The sequence below is a fragment of the Pseudopipra pipra genome, chromosome 5 (assembly GCF_036250125.1).
Source record: "Pseudopipra pipra isolate bDixPip1 chromosome 5, bDixPip1.hap1, whole genome shotgun sequence".
Taxonomy (NCBI): Eukaryota; Metazoa; Chordata; class Aves; order Passeriformes; family Pipridae; genus Pseudopipra; species Pseudopipra pipra.
The window spans coordinates 73,845,456-73,863,450 of NC_087553.1; the positions used below are offsets into that span (position 1 = coordinate 73,845,456).

Consider the following 17,995-nt stretch of genomic DNA (forward strand, 5'->3'; position numbering starts at 1 on the left):
TGCCCTGACTTGCAGATCATAGAATCCCAGAATCAGCCAGGTTGGAAAAGCCCTCTGAGATCATCCAGCCCAACCCTTGATCCAACCCCGCCATGGTTCCCAGCCCATGGCACTGATGCCACATCCAGTCTGTCCTTAAACACCTCCAGGGACGGGGACTCCACCCCCTCCCTGGGCAGCCCATTCCAATGGCTGAGCACTCTCCATGGAAAACATTCCTTCCTGATGTCCAACCTGCCCCTGCCCTGGCACAGCCTGAGGCCGTGCCCTCTTGTCCTGGCTGGAGAGCTTGAAAACTCCACAGAAGCTGGACCTGTCCAGCAACAAAATGAACAGTTTAAGAGGCTTGCAGGGACATGATCTGCTGGAGACCATCAACCTGGAGGATAACCAGGTACCACACTTCATATCCACCTCAGCTTCTTCTAAGAATGCAGAATATATTTCTTTTTTTTAATTAAATTCCTTTGAGAGACCAAAAAATCTCACAACACTGCAAGAAATGAATATTAGAATCATAGAATCATAGAATCATAGAAATCATAGAATCATAGAATCAGCTGGGTTGGAAAAGCCCTCTGAGATCATCAAGTCCAACCCTTGATCCACGACCTCCACGGTTCCCAGCCCATGGCACTGATGCCACATCCAGTCTGTCCTTAAACACCTCCAGGGATGGAGAATCCCCCACTTCCCTGGGCAGCCCATTCCAATGGCTGAGCACCCTCTCTGCAAAGAAATTCTTCCTGATATCCAACCTAAACCTCCCCTGGCACAACTTGAGACCGAGCCCTCTTGTCTTGCTGATGGTTGCCTGGGAAAAGAGACCAACCCCCCCTGGCTCCCCCCTCCTGGCAGGGAGTTGCAGAGAGTGAGGAGGTCTCCCCTGAGCCTCCTCCTCTCCAGGCTGAGCCCCCCCAGCTCCCTCAGCCTCTCCTCCCAGCACTTGGGCTCCAGTCCCTTCCCCAGCCTCGCTGCTCTTCTCTGCCCCTGCTCCAGCCCCTCCAGGGCCTTCCTGAGCTCAGGGCCCAGAGCTGGACACAGGAAATGTTTAGTGGAGCAAAACCAGGGTGGCTCAGCCTCTCACCCGGGGTCTGTTCTCGGGTTTACATTTATTTGAGGAATAAAAACTCCCAGTTTCACTGCAGCAGGCTCAGGCTGTGCATTAGTTTCCCAGCAGGGAGGGAGGGAGGGTGGAGCTGTCTCAAGTGCAGGTGAATAACCTGTGGGAGCAGCACATCCCTGGCTGCTGGTCCTGTCACCGTCCCTGCAGTGACAGCAGAGCTTCCTGGGCTCTCTTTGGTTCCCTGTCAGCTGGCACCAGATCTGTGCAAATCTCCCTTGAAATGGAATTTCTCGGCCCGCTGAGGTTTGTACACGTTTGATGGGGTGTTATCCTTGTCTCCTCTCCCATCTCCAGTGCTTTCCCTGCCAGCCTTCCAGGCTCTTCTCCTTGCCTTTCCATCAGCTCTGTCCAAATCAGAGCCTTCCACTTGTCATCAGAATATCTGCATTTAATTCCTGGCTTCAGGAGTCTCTCAGGGCAGGGCTCCACCTCCACCTCCACCATGTTTTACTCACGGGTGTTTGTGCCATGTCCTGTGACAGCTAGGAGCTGATTTAATCAATAATAATTAATATTTAATTAATCTTAAAGAATAATATTATTTAACATATTATTTCTATAATAATATGATACAATAAAAATATATAATATAATATAATATAATATAATATAATATAATATAATATAATATAATATAATATAATATAATATAATATAATATAATATAATATAATATAATATAATATAATATAATGTGTGTATATATATAATATGATAAAAATATATACTATATTAATACTAGTTAATATTAAATAATATTTAATTAATATTAAACACTTCTGCCACTTGTGTCTTCTGTGGAAGAATGAGAACTCCTCAGTTGAATCCTGCTGTCTGGAAATCAGCAGCTGGTGTTTGGAAGAGACTTTTTTTTCCTTATCTTTAAAATGGGTGTAATAAAATAAAATAAATCAGGATTTGTTTAGTTGTAACATTGGTTTGGGGGGGAAAAAAAAGCTTCAGATAAAGGGTGTTTTGGGAATTTGGATGTTTTGTGCCATTATAAATGTGGCTCTTTTTTTTTCTTCCCAAAGGTAGCTTGATTTGCAAGGTGTAAATTGGGGTTGGGGCAGGAAAGGAGGGAATTGTAGACTTGCGAAATTATGTGTAATTCTGTGCAAAACTAACATTTTTTTGACATTCTCTGCACGGGAAAGGAGGTTCAGGGGTAGAGGATTTAAGTGGAAATAGGAATGTGGAGATTTAGGAAGTGGCAGAGGAGGGGAAATAGGGGAGAGAAACTGGATGTCTGTGGGGAAAAAAAGGGGTGAGATGTGGTTTTGATGCCTGGAGAAGCTCTCTGGGCTGTGGGGATAATGATACACTGAATATCTCACTGTGGCCAAGAGGGAGAACGTTGTAAATACAGAGACAAGAATTTACTGCTCATTTAATTAAAGTCTGAAGAGTTTGTTGTATTTTGATAAATCATTATTGGTTCAGTTGCAGTAATCCTCACACAATCCAAATTAAAGCAGAAAAGCCTCGTTAATAGTCATAACCCCAACGCTGGGGAAGCTGTGAAACGCTTTTTTCCCTTTTCTCTGGCGTGATGCTGCTGTTCCCAGTGTCCCTCTGGGCCCCACTGGGGCTGATTCAATATTCCTGAACAGCAGGATTGGGAAGGGGATTGGGAAGGGGATACAGCAGATCATCACCACCTCGAGGTGTTTTTGTGCAGGAAGTTCCCCTCCCAGTCCAGTGTCCACCAGGGCTGTTTGAAGGTGCCTCATCCCTTGGGAGATGTTTTATCCCCACCATGTGCTCCCTTCTCCCTGTTTCCCAGTGCCCACCAGGGCCTGGAGCAGCAGCCTTTGGCCACATGGAATATTCCCAGCTCAGGCAGGTCGGGCACAAGGCCCTTGGCCACGGGACACTTGTGGTGTCCAGAACTGTCCTGGAGTCATTGAGGGGGTCAGATCAGTGCCCAGCCTGTGCCCTTTCACCATGAGTGCCAAAAATCCTGTTCATGAGGCTCCAGCAGTTGGGAAATATTTGTCTCTGCCCCTCAGGTTGGTCCTCGTGGACCGTTGGAGCCGTAAGATAAACGCTTAATAATTGATCTGTCCCTAATTCCGCGGGAATTTTCATCTTATTCATTTTGCTCTTGTTTAGGGCTGACTGAAGGATGCTTTTAGGGCTGGCTGGATTGATTTCTTCCTGTTGAATTCCAGGTTTGAGTCCTCCTCCCACGCCATCAGCATGAGTGCCTACCTGCGGGAGCAGAGGAGGGAGCTGTACAGCAGGAGCGGGGAACTGCAAGGTATGGAAAGGGAAAATGTGTTAATTGAGTAATTGTCCCTTGCAGGAGCTGGAATATCCCATCCATGCCGTGCCAGGTATTGATCCCTCTCTGCTTTGCCACTAGTTTGAAGCTCTGTTTATTATTAAGTTGGGAAGCAACAGGGTTTTTCTTTATTTCCTTTGTGTTTCCAGCTGGAGGTCAAGGTCTGAAAAAGATGCTTGTAAGACATTGGGTGAAGTGGAAACCTCACCCCCAGCACTGGGTTGGGATTTTTGGAGCTCCTTTGTATACTTATCTGCCATTTATCTCTCACATCACATGCTGGGTGGGATACTCCCCCTGGATTGCTCTGGGAGCTGAGCTCAGCCAGCTCTTAGTTGAAGTTGGATGGACTAAAGTGACCAATTCTTTGTCTTTTGTGCACTGGAAGAGTGTTTCCAAAAGGTGAATTTGAGGACTTGGGCTGCTCTTGCTGGTTTATATTCCCTGTGGAAAATGCTTTATATCCACAGGGAGGTGTCCTCCAGGCATAGCATCATTCCATGTGTTTTTCCTTTCACAAAAGGAAAATTTTGGCAGCAAAATCAAGGGGGATATCTTAAGGTTGCCATGATAACCTAGAGCAGGACTAAATTCTGGGTCATCTATTCCAGTTTCTTACTGGGATAATCATAACAAGAAAATAATTTATACTCTTAAAATATGATGGCAAAGAGTAGAACTTCTCCTTGAGCTCTTGCCCATGATAATTTCCAGTTGGCTTTTAATTGAGAGTGTTTTATAATTTACAAGAGATTGTTTGGATGACTTTTTATTCCCTTCCTCCTTTTATGACTTATCCTGAGCGACAAGTTAAACCCACCAGGGTGTGCAAAAAAAAGCCTGGAGGGACAGAGAGAGTGTTCTTGTGGCAGATTGTTTCACTTTGGTGATCTTGGTATCGATGATTGTGGGATTAACGATTCCATGGTGAATATTCAGATGGTTCTGGGTGGACTGTGAAGGAGGAACCTGAGGTGCAGATGTGCTGGAGTTGACAGGTGCCCCACACCACGATGTGAAGACAGGGTGAAGTGGAGACACCTGCCATTTAAATTCTGATCTCACTTTTTGCACACACCTGGGAGGTGTTGAACGTGCAGCTCTTCGCCCCCTGAGGTTCAGGTTCTCACCTTCACAACTGTCACACGTGCCCGGGGTTAGCTGAGAGAAGTCTCCCAGCTTGGGGGGATGTTGTGAACTCTTTGAGTTTTTTAGGAAGGTTTAAGTCATTCTCCACAGTTCTGAGCCCTCCAGAATTCCAGGTCTTTTCAGGACGTGTCCCGTCGTGTTCCGTCGTTCCCAGTTGTCTCCACGCCCCATTGTCCCTGTTGCCTTTAAAGCAGAGCAGAGAACAGAACTGACTCACCCCATGGCTGTGTCCTCCTCCAGGATGAGGTTTTTTTTGGGGGATTTTTGGGGTTGTTGCTGTCAGACTGAACTGAGGGTTTGTTCATAAGCAGCTCCTGTCCTGGGTTTGGAATTCCTTACTCACGACAGGACACAAACCCTGAGGCAACATTTGTGCTGAGCAGGAGGTTGGGAGCCTTTTCCAGAGGGGAGGATGCAGGAGAGCTGTGCAGGAGATTTGCAGGATTCCAGTGGCTGGGAAGAACAAAGCCTGTGGACAAAGGAAGTAAAGGACAAAACCCAGGAATTGGTGTGGATGGAGCCCTGATTCTGTTGCCCTTTCTGGCTGAGTTGGAAGAGCTTGGACGTGATGCAACAGGGGACAAAGAGTCAACAGGGACAATAGATGAGATGACTTTGCTGAGGGTCTTTGCAGTTTAAACCATCAAGAAAAGTTTCCCTTTGAACTTTATGTTAAAAATGTAGTAACCTCTCTTTTCTATTATAAGCTGCTGTTCCCTTTTAGGGAGCTCATTAATCTTCCTGAATCCCAGACCACAGCAAGATCTGCATTTGGATTTTTTTTTTTATTATTTTACCTTTTTTTTTTTATCCCTTTTAAAGAGAACTACAATTTAATTGTTCAATCAGGTTGGTGGAAAGCAGGCACGTGACACTCTGCCTTCTGTGAACGCTGCACAGTTTCTGTTCCCAACAGCCTTATCCACGGGGATGATTCTTCACTGGCAGCAGGGGGAGGGTGACTTTGTTAGGGAATCTTTTTTTTTTTCCCCTGAAAAAAAAGACCTTCAAAGAAACATATGCATGAAAAGAAAGGAGTTTATAAAAGTTTGGCTCACGCTAACTTTTTTTGAAAGGAGAATTTAATTTAAATAGCCCTTAAAATGTGTGAAGATCAGAGGGAAGCTTTGTCATTAACCTCTTTGATTTGGGCTGAAATAGTGCAGTGCACGAGGCTCACATTATCCCTCAGCAGGGGAAAGAGACCTGCTGCAAGTCATTTAGAGCTGGAATTCTTGTGTCTTATTCCACTGAAACTGGAGGAGGAAGACTTAGCCCATGTGTTTTTCCCTTGAAGTTGGACACACAAGTTCTTTGGGAGTTGTCATTTAAAAAAAAAAAATGGGAAAAGGGGCAAGTCCATCACTGAGAGATCTCCTTCCAGACAAACATTGTGTAGAGAGAGCTGGGGATGTTCACCTGGAGAAGAGAAGGCTCCAGGGAGAGCTGAGAGCCCCTGGCAGGGCCTAAAGGGGCTCCAGGAGAGCTGGAGAGGGACTGGGGACAAGGCCTGGAGGGACAGGACACAGGGAATGGCTTCCCAGTGCCAGAGGGCAGGGATAGGTGGGATATGGGAAAGAGGCCCTGGCCCAGGTTGCCCAGAGAATCTGTGGCTGCCTCTGGATCCCTGGAAGTGTCCAAGGCCAGGTTGGATGAGGCTTGGAGCAACCTGGGATAGTGGAAGTTGCCCTTGCCCATTGCAGGGGGTTGGAATGAGGTGAGTTTAAAATCCCTTCCAATCCAAGAATCCAAACCATTCTCTGATTCTGTGAAAGGGTTAGTTTTCACATCATCCAAACCCTTCACCAGCACAGGTGGTGCCTTAACATCTGTATCCTGGGGATCTGCAGGTCTCTCTTTTTGGGGTTCAGGCAGGAGGTGGATTCAGGAGCTGCCAATTAATTAAAAATAAATAAATAAATAAATAAATAAATAAATGAATGAAGGAATGAGTGAGTAAATGAATGAAGGAATGAATAAATGAACGAATGAATGAATAAATTCAGGCCAACAACAGGAGCAAGCAAGGTCAGCTCTGCCCGTGTCCCATCCCACACCTGGGCTGGTTTCAGGATGGAATGTGGAGCAGCTGTTCCCAGGGATATTTCCATGGGCTCCACACCTGCTCAGCACCTCTGTAAAACTCAGGCTTGTTCCTTCTTTCCCCCTGGAAGCTCAGGGCACTCCAGCATTAATTCAACTTCTCCGGGGCTTCGCAGGGCAGGGATTTATTTGGATTGTGCTTTGGGATGTGATGGACCTTCCTGGGAGCAGGATTAGAGGCAGAATTCCAGAGTCACCACTCAGTTTTTTGTTAGATCCCACTGTTTTGAGTATTAATTCATTATGGTATTAATTTATAGGCATATAAACAGTGTCTGCCCTGCGTGGCAGTGGAGCTGAGGAGGATATTCCACGTGGTGTCCCATGTGGAATCACTGCTACAAGTGCTTTGTGCTGCATTAAAGGATGGGAATTATTCTTGGGTTGTCATTGTGCCTTTGTGTTTTTACTTTTCATTTGTTTTGGGGTTTTTTTTTGGTTTTTTTTTTAATGAGAAATTGTGTCCCTGATCCTGCTGCTTGGGCACCTTGCAGGTGAGTCTGTGCTCGTGCTGGCACTGGAAGGTGGGACTGGGCTTGTACAAATAAGACAGCAAAAAAAATCAAATGACTTCATAAAGGAAGTCTTTAATAGAACAAAGAATGTAATTTGTGCCCCAGAGCTGTGTCCTCCCAGCTGTTGGGAGGCACATTTTGTGTGCTGAGCTGAAACAGCAAAAATTCAAGAATTCTTTATGAAGTTATTTAAGCAGTTTCTGTCCAGAACATCCCAGGGATGCAGGACACTCCTTCCTACTTCTAAAATAAAACTGGATAAGTTCCCCTTGCTTTAGTTTTTGGAAGATACTTGAGTTTCTGGTAGCATGGGGGGGTTGGAACAAGATGATCTTTAAGGTCCCTTCCAACCAAAGCATTCTGTGGATCTGCGGGGTTTCGGTGTCTCAGAGGTGACTTTAAATACCCAAAACTTTTGCACAGTTACATTTCCCTGGGAAATAGCAGAGCATTACATGAACTTAATTCCTAAACTAAAAATGTAATGGAAGAGGCTCTTGTGGGTTTTAAATATGCAGCACTCAAATATCTCAAAGTTGAGTCCACACCCTGGAAGTGTCCAAGGCCGGGTTGGAGCAACCTGGGCTAGTGGAAGGTGTCCCTGCTCATGGCAGGGAGTTGGAAGTGGATGATTTTTAAGGTCCCTTCCAACTCAAACCATTCCATGATTCTGTGTAGAATATAGACCTTGTTTTTTGTTCCCTGAATTCTCTGTGTTGGGCATGTGTCTGTCTCCTGGGTTGCAGTGGATCTTGCTGGAAGTTTGGACCATGGCTGAGCAGCTCAGGGGTAACTTTTGGGACTGAGAATTACCTGATCTCTGCAAGTTCCAGTGCTCCAGCACTTCCCAGTGGATCAGTAGGAGAACTACAGAGTTAAAGGTTTATCATGAATTATAGAATCACAGGATGGTTTGGGTCAGAAGGGACCTTAAAGATCATCCAAGTCCAACCCCTGCCCTGGGCAGGGACACCTTCCACTAGCCCAGGTTGCTCAGCTCTGACAAAGGGTGGCAAATCCAGCTGTGACACAAAGCCCTGCTGTAATGCCACAATAGATAATGGATCATTTTTTAACCTTGTTTTTTTAAAAGTACAAATCCTGCGGATTTTTTCACGCCGGCCAGGGGATAAATGGAAAACCCTGAACACCCCTATGGTGGTACAAATTTAAATTTGGGGAGTGGGTTTTGTGTTACTCACCAGTCTGTTCATCTGTTCTCAGTCCAAGCCTGAATATTTCTTACCATAAGGTTTCAAGTAATTAAAGAAAAGCCAAAGAGAAACTCCGCTAATTAAGATTTCGACGCCGAGGAATCGCGGCGAGAGTTGCTGGATCTGATATGACAAGGGCACAATGTAAGGCCAGGTCTGGGGAAAATGCAGTTATTTGTAGGTGCCTTGTTCCATTTGGATTCACCAAAGGGCTGCCAGAGGGAGCCAGCTGAGCTCAGCAGTGACAGAAACGAATCTTGACATTTTGGATAATGAAAATTCGGTTCAGCACCTTTCGGAGATGGGGATGATAATGTGTTGTCAGTCAGAGCTCTGTGAGGGAGAGGGGGGGGGGAGAGAGGCAATAGAATTCCTGTCTGCTTCGGGGAGACAACGTTGTGACAAGTGGACTGGTGTTGGTTTAAAAACCCTCTTTAAGGAAGGCTGGGGGGGGGATAAAGCAGCTGAAGAACCGGCACGAGGGGAGGGGGGAGCGGGTTTGATGTTCCGGAGCTCCTGTCACGCGGCCGCTTTTGTCTTGCCGTGATGAGCAGGATCAGAGTTTGCTTTGAGCTCGGGGAAGGAGGAGGGGGGAAGAGAGAGGAAAAAAAGGCTTTTTTTTATGTGTGTGTGTGTGTGTGTGGTTTGCCTGCATTAATGCGATCAGCTCGTCGAGACCTTGTAAACCCACTTCTGATTTCCTCGGCGTGTGTCGTTCCCGCTGTAGCGGATTAGCGGCGCGGCCTCTTCAAAGGCTGCCCAATCAAGGAGGGGTTATTAAAACCGGGGGAGCTTTATGACTGAGAATTAATTAGAGCGGCATTTTCATGCAAAACATCCAATTTTTTGATTAGCAATGGAGCAGGGCCGCAATTAACACTCTGGGAAGCTTAAATTTCCAGCGTTTTTGATTCTCGGGAAATGAGATTATCAAACCGGGGTCAGGCACTTGACAGCAGAAGGGGGATTAGGTGCAAGAAAATAATTTGTTTCTTGATTTTGCCTCGGAGATTGTTATTAAAGCTACCACAAATTCAGAGGGAGATACCTAAAAAAAGGAGGCAGGAGGGTCCCTTTGCTTTGTCAGTGCCCTCCATGCTGGGCGAGGAGCTTTTCTTGTCCCCATCATTGGGAAGAGCACGTCTTGCATTTCATCTACAGCAACAGGTTTTCGTGGCTGGGTGGGGTTAATCCAGCTTTCCCCCATCCCTGTGGCTTTGTTTTGTTCTTTTTAAGCAGTTTTTTTGATCCCTTTCTGGTGTCTGAGGGTGTGTGTTGCTGCTTATCAAAGGCTGACCTCGGCCAGCCGGCGGCTCCCGTGAAAAAGGGTCGGGGCATCTCTGTCGCTTCCGGAGAACATTGAAGGCTTTGGAGGGGGTTTTATCTCCCACTTAATTCTTGTCACTTCTCAGGGAGGTGTTGAAAGTCAATGCTTGGGCTGTGAAATCTCTGCTTTGGTTTGTGGCAGGGACTTTGAGCCGGGTAAGGCAGGCGGGTAAGTTTTGAGGGCAGGTCGATATTTGCCGACTGCGGCGAGTTCAGAGGGTGCCAGAACGGTTTGGGTTGGGAGGGACCCCACAGATCAGCCAGTTCCAACCCCTGCCATGGGCAGGGACACCTTCCACTAGTCCAGGTTGCTCCCCTGGCCTTGGACACTTCCAGAGACGGGGATTCCACAGCTTCTCTGGGCAACCTGTGCCAGTGTCACCACCCCGGCCTTGACTTCAAGCTCCTCTTTATCTTTGGTCCCACAGACTGTTCTCACCTCAAAGCCCAAGGACCTCTAGAAAACTACTCCACACATTGTCAGGTCCTTTTTTTAACCTGAAACCAGAAACATCAGGGCATCAGGGTGTTGTATCAGCAGAGGAGCTTCTCAAAGAAAGGCAGAAAAATCAAAGTTGGAATGAGTTGTGAGTTCTGTCATCACCTTGGATTCTCCATCTTCACCACTCTCCCGCTACTGCCAAACTTCTCTCCCCTTTTCATATGAGAAAGCACATTCCAAGAAGTCTCATTTTATAAAATGCCCCACAAATACTTCAGGATTAATAATCTTGTGAGCAGGGCTGGGTGTGTTGAGTTGTTGCAGTTCTGGGCAGAGGAACTGCCGGGTTTTCTGGGACTCTCCCTGTCCCAGTGCCTTGTTTACAAAGCCATCAGTGGTTTTTCCAGGTGCTTATTTACAGCTTCTTTCCAGCTTTGAGTTTGGGCTTACTAAAGAATTCGAGGGCTTTGTGGGGAATTTACAAAGGCAACTGTGGAATTATCTTGTATTATGCAGATTAAAACAGAACAGGGAGGAAATATTTGTGCCTATAAACTATAATACCCCGTTTTATATCAATTAGTGAAGTTTTTTCCGGGCTTTTGGAAGTACTGAGCCATGGAATTCGTGCTTTTGTGTAAATTCAGTAGTAAATGGTTTATTTAAAGTGGTTTATTTAAAATTTATCCTGCTGTTCAGGATCAGGATTCCCTGTTTGGTGTGAGCAGGTTTCTGATGTTCTGCTCTTCCCTGAGGAATATTCAGGGCTGTACTGTTGGAATGGGGCTGGAAAAAACCTGGAAAAGCTCCATGGGTTACTAAGTGGGTGGCACTGGCACTGCCTCTTCTAAAATTTAAATCATCTGAAGTCAAAAATCCTCTTTTTGAGCTCTGGGCTTTCCATTTGTGTGGAGCCATTTCTGTGACTCCTTTAAGGAATGTTTTCTGTTGTTCCTGGTTTTGGGTTGGTGTTTGTGGTGGGACATTCCCATGTGCCTTTAGATAAACCCCAGGTTTATATTCCTACCCTTATTTTCTGTTGTTATTAATAATTTACCACCACATGAAGTGGGGTTTGCAGGGAGCTGAGAAACACCACAGGGATGGGCTGGAAAATGAGGAATAAGAATCTCCAGTGGGATTAACTGGGTCAGGATTTGACCTGGTGAAGGTTGGTCAGTTAATCCTGTTCTTTTGGGATCTGTAATGACCAGATGAGCCAAAATTGCAATAAATATCCTTCAATAGGATGCATAGTTTTTGGAAGAGATTTATACTGTATATTTTTAAATATTTGATATTTTTCATATATATTAAATATATATTTTATATTTATATATATGTATATATGTATATTTATGTATATGTATTTTATATATTTCTTTATATATATATATATTTATTTATTATTTATTTATTTATTCAGTATATTTGGACTTGATGATCCTTGTGGGTCACTTCCAACTCAGGCTATTAATGATTCCATGTACTTTCTATAATGATTAAATGCTGGCTTTGTACATAAATACATATATATATATTTACATATACATATATATTTTTTATATATTATATATATAAAATATATATAAATACATATTTAGATATAAATTTTTAAATATATACTTATAAGTATTTGTTTAGATATCCATATTTAATTTTTTTTATTATTTTTTTTCATCTGGCCTGTTAGATAATGTACAGCCCTAAGATGCTCATGGCTGCTTATATTTTTCTCTCGAAATCTTGCTGACATTGGATTTTTCCATCACATTCCTCTTTTCATCTTGAAGTTTGTCCAGACTCATCTCTTCTTTTGCAGGTCAAATTCTTATTTCCTTGCCTGTCATGTCTTTGTTTTCCCCAACCTGGGTGCCAAGACCTTAAAACATCCCTTTTCCTTCCCCTGTTTGATCCAAAAGCTGATCCTAATTAACCAGAACAGTCCAGCAGGGTTTGTCTGGGGGGACTGAGGTGCCTTCCTGCCTCTCCTGCAGATTTTCCTCCCTTCAGCCTGAGCCACCTCCAGAAACAATTCCACCAGGGAACAATTCCGTGTCCAGGGAATGGCAAATGACACCACATTCCCTCAGGGCTGAGAGCAGGGAGGGAGTTGCTGTTGCTCCTGTCCCTGTCTGGTGGGTAAAGGAGTGTTTAATCTCTGGCCCTGTCATTCCAGGGCCTCTAATCTGTGTCTGAGATGCCTCAAAAAAGGAGGAATTGGTTGTTTTTCAAGGAGCATAACAAATGCACCCAGACAGCTGCATTAGCATTTGGGGGGGTTCCTCCCTTGGCTTTGACTGATGGAGATGTACTTTCTTTTTTTTTTTTTTCCTCCAGCCAGGAGTTTTGTTTTTTGGGTGTTTTTTTGTTTTCTTTTCTTTTTTTTTTTATCTTGATAATGTTGAAATGAAACTTTGCAGCTCAGCTTTCAAGGAGGGCTCAAAGCCGTTCTCGGGTGAGCGTGAATTAACATTTCCCTTGGCTGGTAAAGGTCACCCTTTAATTGAGATTCACCACATTCAGTCCAAAGCCGGGTTCCAGAGACCTCTCTCCTAAAAGGAGGCACAAATTGGCAGCATAATGTCATCAGAGGCCGAGGTTGGGTGGCAATAAATCACTCAATCCAGAGCATAAAACAGATGCTTCAAAGGCTTTTGTGGCTTCGAGTTTGAATAACAGTTGGAGGATCTGTAGATGCCTCGAGTTTTTCCTAATAAGGGAGAGCTGTTGGGAAGAAAGTCCTTTTTTTTTTTTTTACCTAATTAAAGGATCAAAACGTTCCACATTGGATTTTAGGTTGGCTGTTACTCATTTTATGTACTTAGGACTCGAAGGCGTCGCTCTCCTGTAAATCCATTTGTGTCTGATCCATCAGATATTACTGCCAAAAAAAATAAAAAGGGCCAGGCAACAGCTTTCATATATCCATTATACTCTACCTTTTCTAGGGAGATAAATTGTGCTGAGAAGGTGATTCTCTCCTGCAGAATGGAGATGTGACTTTAATCAATAAAGGGATGTGATTTAGGGTCCTGGAGATACAAAGGCTGACGCTTTTCTCCAGGGCTCTGTGGGCCCAAGTGGATAAATCGTTGCTGGAGTTTTGGCTCAATAAATCATGTGCAGGGCTCCAGTATTTTCCTAGCAGAGGACAGAAATATGGGTGTTTTCCAGGTGAGGAGAGTTTCCCGGAAAAAGGGTTTGCATCCATTGATAAGGTGAGGAGATGGATAGGGAAAAAGGGGTATTTTTGTGGAGGCTGGAGATGGAGAAAGGGAAGGCAGGTGGGAATCACAGGATGGTTTGAGTTGAAAGGGACCTTCAGGATCATCCAGTTCCAAACTCTGCCACGGACAGGGACACCTTCCACTATCCCAGGTTGCTCCAAGCCTTATACAGCCTTGGGCACTTCCAGGGATCCAGGGGCAGCCACAGCTTCTCTGGGCAACCTGTGTCAGGTTCTCCTCACAGGAAAGACTTTTTTTTTCCCCAGAGCTTTGAAACCTCCTCTCAATGGGCTTTTAAGTCTCTTTTAAATCATTTCACTTCTTGTTGTTTGCTCTTTTTGCTTTTCACAGCAGCTCAAGGGCAGGACCCCCTGTAAGGACCTGCCCAGTGCCCCCAGTGCAGACAAACCTCGTTGCTTTTGGATCAGGGTGGAGAAATCCTACTCTCTGTCTTCCCTGTTGTGCCCATGTTCCTTCAGGTGACTCTAAGGAATGAGGTGTGGTGGCATTTTTGGAGTGCAGGAGAAGGAGCCTCCTTGTCTTAATTCTATTCTAAAGTCCATCAGATGAAGTCCTAGAAGTGCATGTTGAATCCATCTTTAAAGGAACTTGTTTGGGTGATTAGTCCCTCTGAACTGACCTGGAAAGTGTCAATTTGGATGCATTAATGGGAAAATTTTGGAGGGACAACCTGAAGGGAAAACTGAACCTTCCTGTCGATCTGTCCCTGAGTGTCTCTCTTGTTGTTTCCAAGTTCATCAAAAAACATGTCAAATAACAAAGGAATATGTCACCAAAAATAGGCATTTGGGGCAAAATGAGGGTCATTTCTTTGCCTCAGTTCCCTGGAGCGTTAGGAATTCTCAGGAGTCTTTTGGATACTTTCTCTCTCCAGTTCCTCCCCAGTCCTCTCCTGAAATTATGAGATCCATTTTTGCCTGTGACAACTTTTCATCAAGGGGTTCAGAGTCTCAGCAAATGTCCAGTACCAGCTGTTGGACTGGATCACCTCCAGAGGTCCCTTCCAACCCTGACAGTTCTGTGATTCCAGGATAATCTCACACAATCCTCGGGTTTTGCTTCTCCGGGACCGGATTAATTGAAGGTGAGCTCATGGGAATCTTTCTTCCCAAGAATCCTTCATTTGGTTACAGCCCAAGCAAAGATTGGTGGCTCTTTACAGTTATTAATGTGCCACGTTTGTGCCTAATTTCACAAAGCAAAGAGGGTAGGGAGGGTGTCCAAATTCCACGTTCCAAGTGGCATTTGCAGTTCCTCACACTCATGTGAATTATGGATTGAAATTCATGCTCTGTGCATCCATTTCCCAAATTTTCCCGCTTCCATTGCCAGCCTTTTGAGCTGTGCAGTCACCACAAAGGCAGAGAAGTTGTTGAAACCAGATTTTTCCCTGTGTTTTCTCCACATAAAACTTGTGCAGCTGCTTGAAGGGGCTCGTTCCAAGTTTGCTGGAGAGAGAGAGAGAGCCAGGCTGGTTCTTTTCCCTCTAAACGTTGGGTGCAGCAACTGCTGCAGATCTCATTAGTGTTTTCATGTTTAATTGTAGTGACTTAATGATATTATAGCAAAGACTGGCTGCTCAGTGGCTGGTTTTTTAACATGATATCAAAAATCCTGTGGGCTCCAAGTGCATCTGTCCTGCTCTTTGGGAATTTTAATTGCGCCCATCACGGGGTTGTGTTTGACTTAATTATCATCAGGAATTACTGGATGAGATCCCTCCCCAAGCCCTGCATTCACTGCACCTCAATGGCATCCAGGAATGTGGGGTGGGGGAAAATGGGACAACTGGCACTTCCTTTGTTTGCTTAATGACTATGGAAATCATTCCAACGGCCTGTTCCGATGGAGCTCCTGATGGAGCTCCTTCTGAACGGGGAGATGCCTTGATATTATGTGGAAAAGCTGTAATTCCAGGTTCATGGAGGACTCAGGGCTTTTCCCTCAGCAGGGTGAGGTGCCAGTTTGGATTAAGGAAGGGATGAGCTCGTGCCCAGGGGGTGGTTTTGTGGGAATAAGTGTTGGTGCCCTTTTTAGCCGCTGTGGGAACGCGAGGGTTTATCGGCCGTTGGCTAAAAGTCGTTTCAACCATAAGCAGGCAAAATTTAAAGTCTTTAAGAGTTCAGGAGTTCTGGGAAATAGAAGTAGAATCACAGACTTGTTTAGGATGGAAGAAACCTCAGAGATCATGGAGTCCAACCATCCCCCGGCGCTGCCAAGGCCGCCACTAATCCGTGTCCCCGAGTGCCACATCCACAGGGCTTTGAAATCCCTCCAGGGATGGGGACTCCACCCTGCCCTGGGCAGCCTCAGAACGTGGATAACAACAAATTCCTTGCAGCCTTTCCCTTTCTAATTAATTCCCTGGAAGAGAAACACCAGGAACTCAGTGGTAATACTGGTGTGTGTGTGTAAAGAGATGATGTGTTGTGAGATACGTTTCCATGCAAATATCTGACACTTAATCCACGTCTTTTATCCCTAATTGAGGAGTTTAGTGGTGGTTTGGGAATTTCATCTATCTGGGGGGGGGAAAACCCTCCACAAAAGGCCCTTCCTTACTTGATGAGAAGCCAAATGTTTGTGCAGGGCTGTGATGAGGAGCCGTGTGGGGACCCAGGTGGGTTCTGCTCGAAAACACACCTCAGGTCTGACTTTGAGTTTCAATGGACCACTTTGGCATCATTCCATCAACCACAGCAACTTATTTCTGCTCTTCCATTGTCTCTAGAACGTTCTCCCAGAGCCTGTTTGGAATGTAGAATAAAGCAGTAAAGAGAGAAGCCGGGGGTGGTGTGTGTGGAAAATATTTATCACTCGTTTTCCCTGTGTCAGGAGCTCATTCCTTTGATACGAGTTTATATAACTGATTTTATTGATTATTACTTGTTTCTTCTTCACCCACAGTTTTCAAACCAGTTTACACATTTATGTGTCTGAACTTTCCAGCTTCAGCCCAAGGGGCTTTTGTGGACTTTGGGCCACCTGTGCCTCTCAGATCCATTCGGTTCCCTGCAGGGGAGAGGGATTTGTGTCCCTAAAGGCTTTATTTTTAAGGGCATTTTCATAACTGGAGGATCCAGTTTAGGAATTTAACAAGCCTTTGCCTTTGTGTGACAAAAAGATGCTTCTCCTGTTTCAGGTGCTACCACTACAAAGGCAAAAAAGGGGAGGATAATTTGATTTTCTCCTGTTGAGCGGCTGCAGAGATGTGAAATACAGGGATACTCCTGCTTGAGGCAGGGAAAAACTACAGCATCTCTTGTCTGGGAGCTTGAAGAGCAAATGCTCCATTCCCAGGAAAAAGATGCTGCAAAAAGGCAGATGAAGGAGTGGCAGAATTATGGATTGACTCCTTTGGAAAACCAATGTCTTTGCATAGAAAACTCATGTTAAAAAATGATTTTAAGCAGTCTGAACATCTGTCAGGAGTGAGTGATTTGGGGTCACTCAAAGCATCACCCTCAAGGGTATCAGTCAGAAATGATTTAATGTGAATTTATAAAAATGTGAATTAACATTTGAGGTTTGCCCCGTTGCTCGTGTGCACGAAACATCCAAAGGAAAATCGAGTTAGAGTCGACTTGGAATGATTTACACAGAGACCAAAGATGCCAAAGGACAAGGGGGAGGACCCTTCTTTGAGTCTCCAGGTTCAGAGGGGACCCCTTTGCTTCCTAAACTCCTGGTGGAGCTTAAATGTGACTTAAGTGTGACCAAGGTCCAGCCTGACTCCGACTTGGACACGGTTTGTATCTAAAGGAATTAATGACATGGATTTTCCTTAGGAAATTCCTGAGTTTATCCACATTCTCCTCAGGCAGAAGGGGTTAAAAATTACTTTAAATATTCAGATTAATTTGAATATTCTCCTGGTTTAAAAGTGGATTCCCATCCCAGTTACTATTCTTGCCACTCATTTAAGACTCTCCCTCTTCACCCAGTTTCCACCTTGTCGTTCTTTGGACCATAAATATCTGCTCCCTGGGCCTGGTTGCTACAGCAGCTCTTCCACCATGGAGTTATTTGCTTGTTATTTATCATGTAAGTCTGTTTTTTTTCCTCTCAGATATTCCCACTAAAAGCTGCTCTGCTTGAGGTCCCTCAAAGAGAAATCCTGTTCTCACAACGTGCTGCCTTTTTAAGGGTTGGCCTTAGAGGCCTTTTCCAGCCTTAATGGGGTTCAGAGGTGTAAAAACCTTAATTACACACCTTGCTCTGTTAAATATTTGGATTAATTAGGGGTATTCTGAGAGCACTGTGAACCCCCTGGTAGAAGAGCAAAGAAAACAGAAGGTTACAGTTGAAAATTTCATTTGGGTTTTGCATTCTCTGATCCCCTCCTGTAGCACCACGGTCGCCATCACCTTAAAAGAGACGTTAAAATTTAGTTTAAGGGTAATTTATCCAGGAGACTCTTTGGTTTATTGCCTTTGCATCACTAAAAATTAGTACCAGGCTGCCTCTCTTTGCCTGCTTTAGTGACAGAGCAGAGTCTGATCTCTCAGGGCTGCACAGAATCAGCTTGAGGTGGAAACCACGGTGGCTGTGTCGAGTTTTTTTAAAATGCTGACTTTTCACT

General features: G+C 44.9%; 1 protein-coding gene across 3 annotated transcripts in view; it reads left to right on the forward strand.

The window, feature by feature from the left end:
* Positions 1–17,995, forward strand: part of EXOC4 (exocyst complex component 4) — a 304,134-nt gene that overhangs the window by 98,012 nt on the left and 188,127 nt on the right. For all 3 annotated transcript variants that reach the window (XM_064656590.1, XM_064656591.1, XM_064656592.1), the window contains exon 9: positions 3,301–3,389. In XM_064656590.1, coding sequence (XP_064512660.1) covers positions 3,301–3,389 — 89 coding nt within the window. The remainder of the gene's footprint in view (positions 1–3,300; positions 3,390–17,995) is intronic.